The sequence below is a fragment of the Dermacentor variabilis genome, unplaced genomic scaffold (genome assembly GCF_050947875.1).
Source record: "Dermacentor variabilis isolate Ectoservices unplaced genomic scaffold, ASM5094787v1 scaffold_20, whole genome shotgun sequence".
NCBI lineage: Eukaryota > Metazoa > Arthropoda > Arachnida > Ixodida > Ixodidae > Dermacentor > Dermacentor variabilis.
In genome coordinates, this window is record NW_027460368.1 from 2,362,827 (window position 1) to 2,380,312 (window position 17,486).

At 47.7% G+C, this 17,486-nt stretch overlaps 1 protein-coding gene across 1 annotated transcript in view; it reads left to right on the forward strand.

The window, feature by feature from the left end:
* Positions 1–17,486, forward strand: part of LOC142568532 (kelch-like protein 10) — a 58,396-nt gene that overhangs the window by 32,340 nt on the left and 8,570 nt on the right. Inside the window, exons 5-10 of the mRNA XM_075678441.1 lie at positions 2,268–2,346; positions 6,080–6,315; positions 6,798–6,966; positions 9,945–10,099; positions 14,458–14,636; positions 16,890–17,009. Of these exons, the coding sequence (XP_075534556.1) occupies positions 2,268–2,346; positions 6,080–6,315; positions 6,798–6,966; positions 9,945–10,099; positions 14,458–14,636; positions 16,890–17,009 (938 nt within the window). The remainder of the gene's footprint in view (positions 1–2,267; positions 2,347–6,079; positions 6,316–6,797; positions 6,967–9,944; positions 10,100–14,457; positions 14,637–16,889; positions 17,010–17,486) is intronic.

Here is a 17,486-nt window from a genome sequence, read left to right on the forward strand (position 1 = left end):
GTAGTAATGGATGACTTCAATGCAAATGTGTGGAAAAAGCAGGCGTATAAACAGGCAGTTGCCAACTTAGGCGTCGATTCTAGAAACGCTAGAGGAGAGATGATGGTAGAATTCGCAGAAAGGAATAAGCTGAGAATAATGAACATCTTTTTCAGAAAACGTAGCAACAGAAAATGGACGGCTGGCATTACGAAATCCTAACTGGCAGCTTACCACTGTCATTGAAAATAAAAGTCTACAATCATTGCATTCTACCGCTGCTAACATGCGTGGCAGAAACTTGAAGGTTAATAAATGAGCTCGAGAACAAGTTAAGGACCGTGGAAAGAGTGACTGAACGAAAAATGTTAGGCGCAACGGTAAGTGACAGGAAGACAGGATGAGAGAGCAAACAGGGATAGATGATATTCTAGCTGACATTAAGAGGAAAAGATGGAGCTGGGTAGGCCATGTAATGCATAGGGTAGATAATCGGTGGGCAATTAGAGGGAGACAGTTACAGAATAGGTACTAAGGAAAGGAAAGCGCAGGAGAGGACGTGATGAAAGTAGGTGGGGTGATGAAATTATTGGAGACGTAACTTGTAATCAGCTCATGCAAGACAGGGGTAATTCGAGATCGACTTCGTACTGCAGTGGGAATAATAAAATAGGCAGCAGCTGCTAGTGATGATGATGATGAATGAGCGTTGTCGTTGCTACGGTGAATAGACGCGGCCTCCTTTGAGACACCTCTGCCTCGCGTGTTGCATTTGAAAGCACTGCGGCGAACGGGACGTGATGCGTTGCCACCGCTGTGCCATCATCGATATGTTGTGTGTATGTGGTGTCGCAGTACGTGAATGCGCTAAAAAACGCGACAAACTGTTGTCCCATTCATGTACACAAGGCTGCATACACGTTTTCGTCTGTTCGTTGGCTGCAGTGTAGCGCAAGGACCGATATATAATACTGTTTGCCTGAGGCCTTCGGTTGCATATTGCAAGAAACTAGGATTCCCAGCATAAAGCCCTGACAACGATAGAAGGGAAGACAACACAGGCTTCGACGTGCAATTCGACGTCGTATTTACTAATGCGGGCTGTCATACGTATACTTAGTTGTGGCACACGTGAAGCCGAATACCTTCTTTGCGCCCATTGCTTTATCAAGCACCATGCTGACGATGCTTTACCTACGGCAACCATGTTCACGGATTCGTGAAATTATCAACTTATGGTGTAGTAAGCTACTACAGCATTGGTCTTCCCGCTTACTGTTCTGAAGTGGTTCACGTTTGATGTCATCTACCGGTAAATAGGGAGCAGGTCGCGAACACGCCTGGCCTCTGAGATTGCTTGGCGCCATGGGCCGGAAAGATTTGCCTGCAATAATTACTAGAGAGAACTCTGGCGTTGCAATCACTCACCACTGATGGGTAGTACACCCATCTTTCTGATCTTTGTGCTCGTGGATTCGGACGTTCTTCCGGTTTTGTTTATTGTGTGTTATCTGCCTTAATTTTCCTGCATTTCAGAGCGATTTTTACTTTCCTAGATGCAGAAGGCTACGAAAACGCACAATTGCTACCAGTTGCTGTGGTCTAGCCTGACGAGGTAGTGAAATCGATCGACAAAGCACAAATATGCACAAAGCGTCTCAACGCGCTGGCTTTCCTGCGAGGAATTCGTAAGTGCGCTCTATGTCGCTTGTCCATGCATACGGACGCTCGTGGCACAATGATTTCAATATAGGGCTTCTGTGCTGGAGGTCCTGTGTTTGAATCCTGCCTTCGGACAATTTTATTTAATGTTTATTAAATTATTTATTACACAGTACTTTGTAGGCAAATCACGAATTTACAAAGACACAACGCCATTTAAAACGAGAAGGACGAAGTTTAGGGAAATCCATATTACTACCCATCATTCCCAAACTGGCTGAACCGCCCCGATTGCAGCTCCCGTAGACACCAGCACCATCGTTCCCTCTAGTAATCATTGTACGACACTCTATGATGGCCCCATCTCGATGACGACAGCAAATAGCAAAGTACTGCTTCAAATGCAGCCATCGCTCGAGGCCTAGTCGCCGGTCTGATGAAGTTTCTTGTACTGTTACGTGTTCGATGGCAGCGGGCCGTGAAATTACGTCAGAAAAGGTGGTTTCAATGACACTTCACGTGGGAACACCGCACCAAATATGTAGTAGTTAACCTTGAGTTGCCTGCTTTGTTGTGTCATTTCGTGCCGCTTCACTTTCTACAGCAGAGTTTACGTCTTTCTGCAGAGACTTCGAGAAGGTTGCCACTCACCCACAAGTACAGAGTGATGGAGACAGCGTGAAGGTTCTGAAAGTGATTGAACGGGTTAGTTGCTTTTTCTGTGCACTGCAGCTGGGGGCTTGCTTTATTACTGATGGCACGTGTCTACAGGGCACGCGCACCGATCGCGACGAGCGTTAGGGCGCCTTAACACGAAGCGAGGCTTTCAGAGGGAAGACGTGGTCTCCACCGACGCCATATCGGTTCTCATCTCTGCGGTGCCGCCTCGGAGCGTGTACGAAAGCTGAAGCAACTCATCCGGCAAGCAGCAACCGCAGTACACGACCGCACCAGAGAGAACCAATATGGCGCCGGCGCTTCGGATAGGTGGCGCCGAATGTCTCTAAGTATGGAGTGAGGAAAAAATTAGGAGGGAGCCTCGCGCAACCCGATGGAAGCCAGGAGTGTCGTTCCTGCACGTGGCCAGAGATACAAGCAAAGTATGACCAGATATACAGGTAGAGCAGCCGAGCAGCTGCCGGCCAAGCGCGTTTCGATAAAAAATATGCAGATCCCAGGCACTGTGGGAATCGGTGTAAGCGAAGCTTTCCGTGCTGGATGCTTTGATTGACGCTAATTAGTGGCGATGTTGACGGCTAAAGCTTAATTTCTTCACCGTTAAGGCTAACATGAGAGTGGTGAGTTGATGTTAAACGTTAATTTGCGTGCACCACTGAAATTTGTCTGCTCAGTAAACAGAACACACAAGGAGAGGTGGTTGCTTGAGGCGTTGTTGTGCGCCATATTTTATAACCACTGAGAGGGTTGAGCGTTGTCATTTCCTGACTTGTGATATGGCATTGTCGAGAAGTATTAAACTTGAATTGGATTATGGGGCTGTGCATGCCCAAACCACACTCGGATTAGGAGGCAAGCCGTAGTGGGGGGTTCCAGATTAATTTTGACACTCTGATGTTCTTTAACGTGTCCCAAAATCTAAGTGCACGTGCGTTTCCTATTTTGCCCATCGAAATGCGGCTGCCGCGATTGGGGTCAAATCCACGACCTCTAGCAATGCCATAGTACCAAAGCTAATGTGGAGGGCGCAGAAGTGTTGATTTGACGGTCGACCGCTTCCGTAGTGTCACCTGGACCCTGCGGTGTGCTTTAATTAATGCGGCTCTGCTTGCACGCCCTGCGTAATTTGTCCGATTGACATATTTGCATGGCGCTTATTTTTCAGAAGTAGCAGCAGCGTACTGTACCGCACCTTGAGCTTAAGTTTATCCTGTTTCCCCACAACTGCTGTCGTAAGAAGTGGTGTTTCCATGCCTTCTCACCTCACCTCACCCCTTCTCTTGTATGGGAACTGCCTCTTCTCCCTCCCGCTCCTTCTTCTCTTTTTCTCCTCTCTACAGTTCTATCTGCGTGCTCTCTGGCCTTGCACGTTAGCAGAAAGGGAAGCGCCGCTGCATCTGCAATGCTTCCGTGGGGAGTCACGGATAGTTGCAGCTGTCAAGCGGCTAATGTAGCGACGGCCAGGGAGCTCCAGAGGGCATTGCGCACATTTGACGCGGTGGGGTGAAAACGAGTTCCTCCCGTCGCCTTTCCTCACTTACTCGCGCCTGTCATATATATACACGCTGTGAACCACCCCCGACGTGGTGTGCTCAACAGCAGCAGCCACAGCAGCAGCACCAGCACTGGGAAAGGCGAAGGAAGAGGCAAAGAAAGCTTCGCTTTAAAAATCTGCTCATGGTATAAACAACCAACTATCGGGCCCCAAGCGTCTCGGCAAATCTCGATTGTTGCTCAGTGATCTCGATGCAAGAGGTCAGGTGTTGGGCCGACACTAAGCAATGCACTAAGCAAAGGGACTGGCGTCAAGGAGCGTTCGCTTGCCAAGGCTGGCTGCATGACGTCATGTTCTCTACTATCTTTTTCCTTCCTCCATGGGTAAAAGGGTGTCTGTACCCTGAAAAGTGGCGCTGCTATCGAGACACCCTAGACATGCGTATGCTCTAAGTTGAGACATCAGAAATGTGTGTGAAACGAATGACTGAAATTAATGAAACTTCGCTTTTTCTCGCACACATGCGTACACAGTATGAGTGCCACTTAATATGATGGTGTCTACTACACGTGAAATCCGCGCATAAGTGGTTTGCACTAACTTCATCTCGAGGGCCATATTTGAGTACTAGTACAAGCACTGTGAGACGCTGCGCCTGAATTTGATGCACTTATTTTCACTTTATCGCCAGCAGTGCAGTAGAAGGTTGGAATTGGGTCTTAATTTTGCTATACGTGAAGTGCGAATCAATTGCATCAATTGCAGGAAATTGTCTGTCGCTGTTGGTGAAACAATTAGGATTCGCCAAGTGCCGCCTCAGTGGCACGACCGTTCATTGCAAGGAGGTTAAAGAATTGCTGGAGTGGAATGTATGTCCCGAAGGTGAAGAGAACGATAAATAAACGATGAAAATGATGAAGCGCTTTTCGCACACTTCCCACGAGTTAATCAACTTCCTTCGTTAGCCATAGCTTATTTTAGCAGACAGATACTTATCTACGTGTATCTCAGTATGGTATATATAGAGTCAAATCAGAATATCCTGGCATATTGTATTGAGGAGAACGTCATCAATATTCCGTAGAAATTACTAGTTTCGTTAGAAACAACCAGCTTTTATTTTCGAATTGGCCTATAGCATCACCATAGCCGAGCCAAATGACTTAATCTGTAAGCGGACATCGCCCGGCAAGGCTCTATTTCAGGTGAACGAGGGACAAGCATTGGCTCCACCTTTGCTGGTAAGAAGCTGCGGCAGCTTCGATTCTAGCAGTTTTTTTTTTATCCTCCTTGGTTCTGTCGGCCGCGGCGCGCCGCTGCCTGCCTACTTCATTCCAGCATATATGTGACCGTGCCGTGAGCGGCCGGTCGGGCTTTCGATGGCATCGAAAGCTACTGCAGCTTTCTCTCGTAGTGAGAAGGAAATAACGCATGCGCTGTTAGACATGTTGGCGCATGCTGCGCCAGCAATATTGTCGTGCTCTATTAGTGCTTATACACTGTAGTGGTATGCCGAAGCTCAGGTCCTTGCGATCACGCGAGATCGCGTGCTACGACGATCCACCTGCCCTACAGTTACTGCGTAATGCGAACAGCAGCGTTGACAGCACCACCGCGTCATATATAGAATGCAATTAGAGCATACAACACTATTATTATAACTGCAGCTCATTTTCTGTTGTTAAGGCGCCGGCAGCAGCGTAATCATTAATTTATGTATCTCGTCGTTTACAACAGCCTGACAGTTTCTGGCGGTTTTGTTGTATATATAGGTTTTGTGTTCTGTTGCCGTGCAATATCCGGTGTTCCCCATATTCCGTAAACTGCAAAATGTACCTTAACGCAATAAAGCTTTCCAAGAACAGCGTTGCTTCGCAAAATAGTTTGAACTTGTCCGCATACGTAGAAAGCTCATCAGAATGACGACGTATAACAGGCGTGTAATGCAGTAACAATGCTCATACGGATGTCTTGTGACTGTTTGTGCAAGCACAACGTGGCGCTACGCAGCAGCCACATAAGTAGAATCTGATTGGTCGCAGGAAGAATAGCTGCGTACTGGCCGGCTGAACTCGGCGCCAGACGAAGGCGCTATTAACGGGGCTGATCTCGTCTACATCCTCGGTAACCCTGTACACGTAGACGCACAAGTTCATGCTCCCTTTCATTCGTCCTGTTACGTACTTTGTATCATTTCTCTGCTTTCCAAGATTTATGGACGGCAGGTCATTTTTACCGGACACATGCGTAAACTTTTCCCCGCAGACGCTCACCCAGCCCTCCGTGCCTTTTGGCGCGTTCGCCGGCGATGAACCTTGCATGGTGGTTGGATATGTTGCACGCGTCGACCTGAACAGGCGGTTGTGGCTCAAGCCTCGCTTGCCAAAGGACATTCTCTTCCTCTTCGGCGGCTGGACAACGGGCGCGACCAACGACATGCTGACCTACGACTGTCGTGCTGCCAAGTGGCGCGTGATGGACAACCAGAACGCTACGGCCAGGTAATGTGGCCCCCTCAACAAGCTAGATTGTTGCAAGTGGCTGTCAGCATGCAGAAAAAAAGGGTAGATTTTTTCAATGAGATGTTTCGCACAGTCTGAAAAGAGAGGCAGCGTGCGAGAAATGGTCACCACTAGCTCGGAAGTCCACGCGCACAAATATTTCGCAGGTACCAGCTTCCGAGTGCAAAATGATGAAAGCAAGTGATGCGGCTTTGTATTGTAGAGAAAGCGCGGCCTTGACTAAGCGCTTTGATATTCGCATTCAGTGATGTTATAGCTTTCATGCACGGCTAAAACTTATTTTCCTTATTTTCCGGGTGTGCAGTTTTGTGGTCACACCGCTAGAAAATGCATGCAAGTACGCTGCAGCAGTACCTAGGGATAACGTCGATAAAGCTTCGAGGCCAGATGGCTACATTACGCAAAGTTGCTGGGGCGTACATCGCATTTAAAGAAAAGCTTTTCGTCAACTTCCACCGCAGGGCGTGCCATGGCGTGGCCGTGGTCAACAAGTGCATCTACATCGTGGGTGGCACCGACGGCCGCGTGTGCTACCGCACGGTCGACTGCTTCGACGTGGCTCAGGCCCGATGGAGCGCCAAGGCTAGCATGGCGTATGAACGTTGCTACGTGAGCGTTGTAGCTCACCAGGCAAGCACGGTTGACGAAGGGCGACCACATTACTATTGCCGCAAAGCTAGCCAAACAATACGGTCGGCGCGAGCTTTTTTGGGAACTGTACACATTGCATGCAACAATTGCATTCAGCGCTGTGAGAAGCAAAGGAAAAAGAGAACGAGAAAGTGGTACTTGGAATAATATTTCTTATACTGAGTGATTACTGTATTTACTACCATTTTCGGTTTTTCGAGTCTTGCACTTAAAATGCTGCTACCAATCTTACATTGACGCTAACGAACCGCGAAACCCCGCGCCCTCAGCTGTCACCCGGCGTAAAAGCCACGACGTTGTTAGATTAGATTATGGAGTTTAACGTGCCAAAACCGCTTTCTGATTATGAGGCACGCCGTAGTGGGGGACTCTGGAAATTCGGAACACTTGGGGTTCTATAACGTGCACCTAAATCTAAGTACAAGGGTGTTTTCGCATTTCGCCCCCATCGAAATGCGGCCGCCATGGCCGGGATTCGATTCCGTGACCTGGTGCTTAGCAGCCCAACACCATAGCCACTAAGCAATCACAGCGGGTCCACAACGTTGTTACTTTGGACCTGGGATCGTCTAAGTCTTGAAACGTGCCCCTACTGGCGCAAAAGGCATCCTGCACTAATCCTTCCTGGCCCTAAATTCTAAATAAAAGCGGAAAAATACTTATTGAGATCGACGTCAGGCAATCAGAGATAATCTGTCTAACGCTATCCACTGTTTACTATGTTAACCTGTTCAAGGTAATATATCCCCTTCAGTCACGAAATATGATTGACTGTCGATACATGTGTGAAACACAGGTGGAGCTCGAGACTCCACTGAAAGCAAACCAAAGTGGTAGAATGACTCATTGAGCATTTTATGATGAATAATTATAATTGCCGAGTAACTAAATATTTTGTATATTGTCAAGTCAGTCATGCTACGTTTCTTGATAAAAATAATTAAAGCCCCCGTTCGCATTACAGGCACAAGTTATTCATTGGCCTCAAGCATTTCATGTAAGAAAAAAATGTGTTTCAATGTTGGTAACGACATGCACCACGTCAAGCATCGCGTAAAACATGGTAGTGCCTCCACCAAAGCGCTACTCTGTAACGACACATACCATTCAGAAGCAAAATGGAAGCAACTTAGGTTATCAGTATGCTCAATTTGCCTTAAGCTTAATGTTTGTGCTCTATTCCTTGCTACGTGCCATTGCACAGAAATGGCGAAAGTAGGTCACGTCCACAAATGTGGATGCCGTGACGGAAGATGATATTGGAAAGAATGCGGAGTGAGATTCAACGGGGAATATCTCAGCAAGATACGGTTGAAATTGCCCTATGCTAAACAAGTGATCATCCTATGCTAGGTACCTGGCCACTGTGGCATAAAAGGCAATGGAGCTGCTGACGAGAAAGCTACCTCAGTAGCCTTTAGCGACACGGACACAAACATACCCATCCCAGCAACAGATCTTAAACCATACTTGCGTCACAAGCTGAAAATTAACTGGCAGAAACAGTGGAATACTTAGATATCCAATAAACTGCACTTGATCAGACCCAAATTAGGACATTGGATATCGCAGGAAACATCACGGTATAGCGAAGTGCTCCTTTGCCGAAAAAGAATAGGGCGCACTTACGGCACTCACTCTTACCTCTTCACTGTTCGTTTACCTTGGTCGATTGCCTAAAAGGGACGGCAGGCATTACTAAATCATGACCGGGAGCTTACCTCTATACCCGAAAAGAAAATTCCAGGTGTAACGTTCAGAGACAAGAAGATGGTGGTGTGGATTACAGAGCATACAGGGGAACCGACATTCCAGTCGACACTGAAAGGAAAAATATGGAGCTTGGCCCGCCATGTAATGCGTGAGGCTGAGTTACATTATTAAACATTATTACATTATTATACAGTTACATCATTAGATATTATTACACTATTACATTATTAGCTTAATATTAGAGTTATACAATGGGTGCCAAGGTAAGCGCAGTTGAGGACGCCATAGAATAAGGAGGTGCGATGGAGGGAGGAAATTTGCAGGCGCATCTTGGAATAGGCTATAGCTCTAGAAAGCGGTAATTGGCAAGAGAGGCCTTTGTGCTGCGGTGGACATAAAGATCAACTCATGATGATTACGCTGGTGAGGAAGATCGCACTGTGAAATTTCGCAAGCATACAATGGTGTGGCGGGACAGGCGGTAAAATATCGAACAAGCTGCCACTAGACGCAAAACTAGCAGGGCTTTTAGGGAACTCATTGCGAATGTTACACTGCTGTCGCATGAAAGAAAAGAAGGCTTTCTTTAGTTTTGACAGCACCATTCCTTGGATGTACCAACGGAACTACAACGCCCCTATTTCTTTCCCTTCTTTGAGCATCTGCACTTCCCTCTACGCACCGGCCTACTGTCCACTGCAGGGAGCCTTCATTTCCTTCAGGAAAAATTGCTTGAAGCTGGGCTAACTACGCATCAATTGAGCTATTACAGCGTAACTGCCCGAATGCCAATTGTCGCAAAAAATTTGGATGAAAATTAGTTCTAGTGATAATGTATTAGTTACAGAGAAGGCAGGAAAGGCGCAGTCCGATATTATATAGGCGAAATATGAAGGGATGCATCAAAAACGTGTCTTTCATACTGAAACTGTAAACAGCGCCCCCAGCTGCGGCTCGCCAGAAGTGACGTAGAACCCAGACTGTGCCTCAAGTGAACCATCGGGGCTTCTCTCTACTTCCCTCGCGTAGTGTATGCTACGTCACATCCGGCTTATTTTGTAGTTTCGCGACTGACCCTTAGGGGTGCCTGTCATCTGCTAAGGGGCTTTTGATTATCGGTGTACTTGCTAGTCTCACGGCTTTCTAGCAATTCTTTAGCTTCATCAGCTATTATTAGCATGTTGAGCTCGTGGGAGATTTCCCAGCTGTTGGCAGTCGTTTCACGGGCTGTCATGTCTTCCCAGGGTCACATTTACGCCATGGGAGGTTCCGACGGCCGGAACTGTACCGACACGGTGGAGCGGTACGACGTGGAGAGAAACCAGTGGTCCATGGTGGCCAGCATGAACGACGTCCGCAGTGACGCCAGCGCCGCCATAGCTGCAGGACGCATATACATGTGAGGTCGTTTTCGAATTCCCTTTCTTCACAATCACTTTGTGGGGAGTGAAGACTCACTCATAGAATCACTGAATCGAATGATCAATTTATGACTCGGTGCAAGTTGTGTGACACTTGCCTATGCTATCGAACGGCTCTCGTTTCAAATTTCCTAATCGACTACACCAATGGACGACTGTTGCGATGATGATTGTTACATCTGCGTAGCGTGAAATCACTCAACCTAATTCGGTTTTTCTATATAAAGTGCCACCTAGAATTTCGCCTATCTCTCCTTCAATTTATTGTCGTCATTCCTTCTCCGTTTCGCGCACAGCGTGCGAAAGTGCCGCACACGCTGATCATGTTGTTTTAAACTGTCACAGTATACGTCTAGCGGTAAATGTGGGGGCAGTTAGCCTGCTCAAGGATTTGGGTTTCGAGGGTAGCCAGGGGAACATAAATAAGTACGGTGTGGGGGCTAAGCGATGGCTGGAAGGTTGCTGGGGTGTCGGTGCTTTGAAATTGAAGTGATATTCGGAATTAAATTCTCCTTGGTCCTCTGATTATTTTTATTCCTCAGCTTGTTTATTTTTTTTATTTCTTAAGCCGTCATGTTATTAGCATGTACGTTTTCTCACTTCTAGAATTGACGTCCTATGCGGGTTATCACGTACTTGCACGGCGCACCGCTAGAGGTGCCTGCATGCTATCTGCTAAGGAACGGGCTGTTAATTATCTCCGTGGCTGTTCTCTTTACGGCTTCGGGCAATTCTCCTTTACTACATTTACTTGGCATTTGGCTGAAAGGGACCAAGAAACGATTTTGACGATTGCGTACAAACGTACTGAGTCGTTAGGGTAGGTCCTTGATAATAATTAGGTGACGCATTTGAGCGGTCCGAGAAAAGCGCATAATATATTATAACATTTTAAGTATGTGCAGCGCTTCCGGTTGCAGCGGCGCCGCTCCCTCGAGTTTTCAGTCGTTCCATCCCAATGGGCGCATTTATTTATTTATTTATTTAGAAAATACTGCAGGCCTTGTAGTGGCCCTTGCAGGAGGGACAGAAGTACAGGAAAAAAGAAGGAAATGCAAGGGTATGTGAGTAGCAAAACTGAAATAAGAATTATTTACATTGGAATGATTGCAGGAAAACAAAAAATAACAATTTCAGAAACACTGCAACAAAGCAAGATATAAAAGCAAACAACATTTTTCAGTTGTCGCATGTTCAGGTGTCAACACATTCAATGCTTTCAGTCTTAATAAGAAGTGATATGGGCAAGTTATTCCATTCGGTTATTGGGCGAGGAAACAAGGAATATTTAAAGGTGTTGGTCCTGGCAAAATACGGAGTTAATGACTTGGCATGCCGGTGCCTTGTTAATCGCCCTGTTAGTGGTTGTATGTATTGCTGATGATTAATAGATAGCTGATTATTCTGAAGCAGATAGAGGAACTTCATCCTTTGAATTTTCCTTCGCAATTTTAATGTTTGTATATTATTCATTTTCATTAACTTTGAGGGTGAGTCAGTTGGATGGTATTAAGAAAATATAAAGCGTACAGCTTTTCGCTGAATTCTTTCTAATGCATCGATGTTACGTTTCGTGTACGTGTGATGAAGTGACTTGTCAATCAACACAGCTGTATTCCGCGATAATAAAGCCATCTGTATAAGATTATGATAATAGATAACGCTGCTGCGCTTCAGCGGGCTACGCTGTTGCTGCGACAGATCCCTTGGTCATTGGCTTAGATACACCTGTGTGTTCGTGTAGGCGCGTTCTTGCAAGCTGTTACGTACAGGGTCTGGGCCCGTCCGTGAAAGGAATCCACATCGGTTGGCGGCAGAAAACAGACTGAGTTTATTTCCTACAAAAGACGCAGACGAGAGCCGCATGTGTTCAAGGGGGCAAACTCTTGGTCCCTGTCCGGTGGCCGAGATGCTGGGGGTGACGAGAATTCTTGGAACTCGACTCAGGGCGGGGTCCCTTCCTGTTTCTTCCACGCTGGTGCTTCGTCCAGCTGAGGAGCGGTGGTGCGTCGCTTGTACACAACACAAGCTTTCGCTAGCACAGCTACAAAAAATGCGCCATCGCGTCGGATACAACCGAGTACATAGTGATGTAGGTTGTCGCAACATTATGCAGTAGCAATAAACAAACAAAGAAGTGGCGCAGGTAAGATGACTGCACAGTGTTCCAAAGGTAGGTCACCACGTCAACGCTACACATGCAGCACAGAACGTGACAGTGCAATATTTCGCCATGACGTGGAAGCTTCAACCTACATCGACAAAAATATGCCAGTGTCGTCTGCTGTTTGCGATAGTTGCCGACTTCGAACAGCTTTGCTCTGCACACGGCCGAACGGTTGCCAGCTTTCAGCAGGCGTCGCATCCCCAAATCGGAGTGCGGATGCCGGCACATGTGAACCGTTAGAGCTAATTGATAAAAACAATAACTAATAAAAGAGCAAACGTAATAACAAAATCCTGGCAATGCGTGAAGTTTAGTTGGTCGCCAGCACACGAGGCTGACAACTCGCTGTTGCATGTTGCCAGTCGCTGGTTGCCTGTTTTGGACAACCAGAGGGCGCATGCGAACCGCACGGCACCATGCGGTTTCAGCGTAAATGCAACTTTGTGGCCTATCGCGACGACCGCCCGCTTTTCACGAACCGCCCGCGTGCGGTGCGGCTTGCGGCGATAGGCGGCTCGAGCGTAAACAGGCCCTAAATGCCGCGCCCGGTCGCGAAGTGTGCAGTTGCTACTTGTTCTCTCCGCTTTCTTCATTCGTGCTCGCCAGATTGAGCCACGATCATCGGATTCCCTCCTCCCTCGCCTGCTTTCCCTCGCACGTACGCATACGACGAGCGGCGGCGGTGTTATCGCCCTTGGACTTTATACGGAACATCACGGCGACGCCGACGACGACGGCATACAATGCGGCTGGAGTGTCTATGTAGTTACTGTCGCAATAAACATAACAGAAAGATAATACATAACGACATTCTATCACGACACTCATGCACCTCCGGCACACAGCAAGTGTTGTCTGCTTGTGTTACTACGCTTGGGCTTGCTTTGACACGATCTGTGCGATGAGTGTTTGTCTCTCCCTTTCTTTTCGAGAGCCCCATGGATCGCCCTTGCTACGTTGTGGCCTGCAAATCTAGCGAACGCCAACATGTCAAGGTGCGGCGCAGTGCTCCTCTGCAAGGACACATGCGAGCGGAGTGGCTGCGTCGCATGGGGCTGTCAGTATCCGATCAACGCCAGCGTCTACGCGTTTGCGGCTGTCACATCACGCCGGAGGTTTACTACTGCTATAGAGGTTAGCGTGTCGGAATGGGCGTGTTACGAAATGTGCCGAGGCGCAAACGTGAACGGCATGCACCCTGCCATTCACGTTCACCTGGTGCCAGAGAGTTCAACCAACAGAGCTAATATAGCAGTAACTGAAGTGTACTACTACACTATAGCAGTAACCAAGTGCATTCTACGTTGCTGCTGGTGTACATGTTCGACAGGAGCATAACCACGAACACACTGTCTTCTTAGATGTTTAACATGTTTTATACTTGGTTACACTAATACCAGTGCTGTGTCTGGCTTCTTAAGCTCTGTGCCATCAAGTGGCTTGGCCGTGCAGGCTGATAAGGCCGCTGACGTACGTCTACTGCGTCTACGCTAAAGTTCGTTCATCACAGCGGTAGTAGTGTAGAGGGGATTTAACAAACGCCCAGCTCGCCTGTGGTTATTGGAATACCGGACACGCTATACACTGCGACAGAACACTCGCAACGCACGCTGTTTGGATAGCTCTCGCTGGGGATCAACGGCCAGGCGGCTCGCGGAGAGGCTGGAGAGGCTTCGCGCGGTTCCTCCAGGACAACCGGAAGCAGACAAGACGTCGCATCATGACGCAGAGCCAGTGAAGGCGGAGCCTAGCCCCGATCACTCGGCGAACGAGTTGAGGAGGAAACACATGGCTAGGGAGCAGGCTAACTTGTAATCGTGCGTAGCTATCTTAATATGAGACGCTTCGCTTAAATTCTGGCGCGATGGTTTTACTGTAGCTGTACCAAGCCCGTGCTGGTGGGCGAGTTGGTTATGCATGATTACAACGAAGGCGCCAAAAAAAAAAACAACGGGCGAAGTACCTTACACGTCTACGAAATTTGCCCGAACCGTTTTAGGGACCCTTTAATGGGGCGTGGTGTCCTTTCCTCACTCACCTTTAAAGGAGTAGTATCCTCAATATTCACGCATAGAAGAGATAGAGATCCGTAAGGGGAGATTTCTAATCATAGTGTATGCTTAACTACGATGATGATGATAATTACCATTACCATACTCTCGCCTGCAGCGTTGGAGGCTACACGGGTCGCGCTATTCTCGACACCGTCGAGTGCTACGACCCATCGACCGATGTTTGGACGCGGCTGCAATCCATCTCCTCGCCCCGTCGTGGCCTGATGGTGGTCGCCGACAACGAGACGCTGTACATCATGGGCGGTTTTGACGGCACCCAGACTCGCTCTTCCAGTATGCTTTTATTTGTTGTAAATCGTTAGCGCGCTAAGCATCGTCTTCGTCATGTGTCAACGCAGCATCGATGTTATTGAAAATTTGCTCTGGGCAAAATGCACCCACTTTCGCGGTCATTCGGCATGGTGCGGCTACATTGCATGAGGTTCGTTGTTTTAATGTTGTTGCCTACCGCTAATTTTACTCCCATCGATATGAATGTTTGGCATACCGTTATTTTTCCATCATATTATCATTTAGAACAAGATTAGGACACATTTATTTTTATTTAAGTTAAGACGAGAAACAGGGGCGGTAAAATTTCCGGGTCTTTTCCGGCCAATCCCCACGTCTCCGGTATTTTTTCGCCGACCATAATAAAGGTGCTCTGAAACACTTTTGGGAATATGTTTAATGAACCCGTCCAGTCGCCTATATTATGCCCTCATAAACAAACCGAGCCACAAATTACTCCCGCGGCATTCTGCTGAGCGCACACAATTGTCTAGAAAGATTGTTTGCGTTTTCCTTTAGGGACGTAATCACTGCGTATTTTGGCCGTACATTCTGACTAATTAATAAACACGACGGCTATAGGCCGGGCTTGATTAAACGTTATGGCTAAGTTTGATAGGCTTTATTATCGGGCAAGTCTCTCACCTTTTAATATATGTGCTGCAGGACCTCTATAACGGGATACTGATGCTTTTTGTCTTTTCTCCATTCAATTGGTATTTACAGAATTAAGTATTGCGTGAAGATCCAGATGGCGTCACCACCCCTATTATCTATTTGAGTCATATCTAGTTTAACGATCGTCCTCTTGCTGTTAAGAGTGTCACTTTTTAACTGTCGCAAAAGCTGGATCTTCGAATATAGGTCAACCGATTAGGCCGAATTATACCGATAGATCATTTCTCTAGAAGTCTATCATAGCTTTTTGTGTGCCGATATGCGACTTTTTTGCATAGAAAATAGCCACGTTTGGTCCCTTGCTGCTCCTCGGTTTGAATCGCCCGCTTCAAGTGACGTAATCACCATATGACAATCACTCCTTTGCCACTCTAAGTGAATCAGCCAGCGCTGGCGTCACATGAGGTGTACCAGAGTAAAAAATAGATTGCGCCACTTCAATATTTCTTTGTTGCTATTTCCTCGATTACGAAAGTTGTGCTCGCACTACGAATGGTGAATTGCTTTTTAGAGAGGCCTAATTTTTCGATATAGCTGGATTTTGGTGTTCACTTAACTGTCCTATTAGGTGCACGAAGCAATTTTGAGACCGGAACTGAATATATGTATGATAGGAGCCTGAATGTGCCTTTTTAATAAACTGCGCCATATCACAGACGGATCTCGGTACAACAGATAAGCGTCAACTGACGATTTCAGTTGGGACTGCTGATTTAATTTGAAACGCAACGGAAACGAAGGTTAGGGCTCTCCTGCGGGTTCAGTTGTTGTGGTCGGCGGTGAAGGAGGGGAGGTTGCGAGCAGTGACAATGGGGGAAAAGGGCTGCGCCAGAGGAAGGAGGCGAGAGAAACGAGAGTTTCGTTCGGCCGTTGGTTGACGCCAGTAATACGTCAGAGCGAGGAGAGGACGCGTAGCGGCGACGATTGGTTGGCGCATGCGATGACGTAATTAAGCCGCCTCAACCGCAAGGATCACGTTTCCCAAAGATTTTGCATCGGCCGGCATAAGCAAGAACGAACAATCGAGAGTTACAGCTCAGCGGGTCAGCGTAGACGCCAGCGCGCATGCGCGGTACAACTTGCGCGGTGGTGTCTACGCTGGCTCGCTAAGCTCCAACTCTCTAATGTGACGAGGGGGGCGACGCTCGCTTGACGCCCAAGTCTGCCCATGCCAGATCACATCGTCGACGCACGAAATGTCTAGTACAGCATGGCAGCCGGCAGACGTCCGCCGCTTAACGCCGAAAATCGTCGGGAACTTGTTCCTTGTTGTTGGGCCTTAAAGTGGAGACACCTCGTGCGCTGAGGGAGGAGGAGGAGTGGTGGCATGGAGCACCGGCAATCCGGTAGGCCGCATCGGCGGAATAGATGCGAAAGTTATCTTGCGCCGGTTCCAGCAATGCAGGGGACCTGCATAAATTTTGTAATTCTGATTATCGCAAAGGGCGTAAAGAAACTCGAGCTCTGCGCTGTACCGTCTTTCCGCTATGTCAATTTATTCTTATTTTTCTCGACCCTGAAGCCGAGCCAAGCATTCTGACTCGTTCTTATTGGCACTTTTCATTCACCGTTTTTCAGTGGAGAAGTTCGACGTGAGGACAGCGAGGTTCTCACAGTTAGCCGGCATGCCTGAGGCCATGAGCAACTTCGCTGCCGTCGTTCTTGAAGGTTGCATCTACACCATAGGGGGTGTCACTGGTAAGATCGGCCAACGGGTCTGTTGAAATCGCGCGCAGTGTTGCCAACCAGTGTGTGTGAATATCCTAATAGGCCCCCTACAAACATTCACAGGTGTCCGCGTTTGAGCCCGTGGGATCGTCTCTATGTACGATACAAAAAGCAGCAGTATAGTCACTTATTTATTTGTCGTGCCATGCTGCAACGCACGGCTTGGGAGTTCTCTTGAATTCAGGGGTGTCAAGTGCCATAAGCCAACATCCTATTATGGGGCAGACCGTAGTGAGGAACTTCAGACTCATTTTGCCCACATGGTGCCCCATAAGGTGTACGTGAAATTGGGAAATGACCGTTTTTGGCCCGCAGTGAAATGCGGGCGCCATGGCCAGAATTCAAACCGCCACTTGAAGCTCGTCACCTCAACGCCACATGGCCACTAAGCAACCACGGGGCATTTATTTATTTATTTATTTATTTATTTATTTATTACAGGTACCC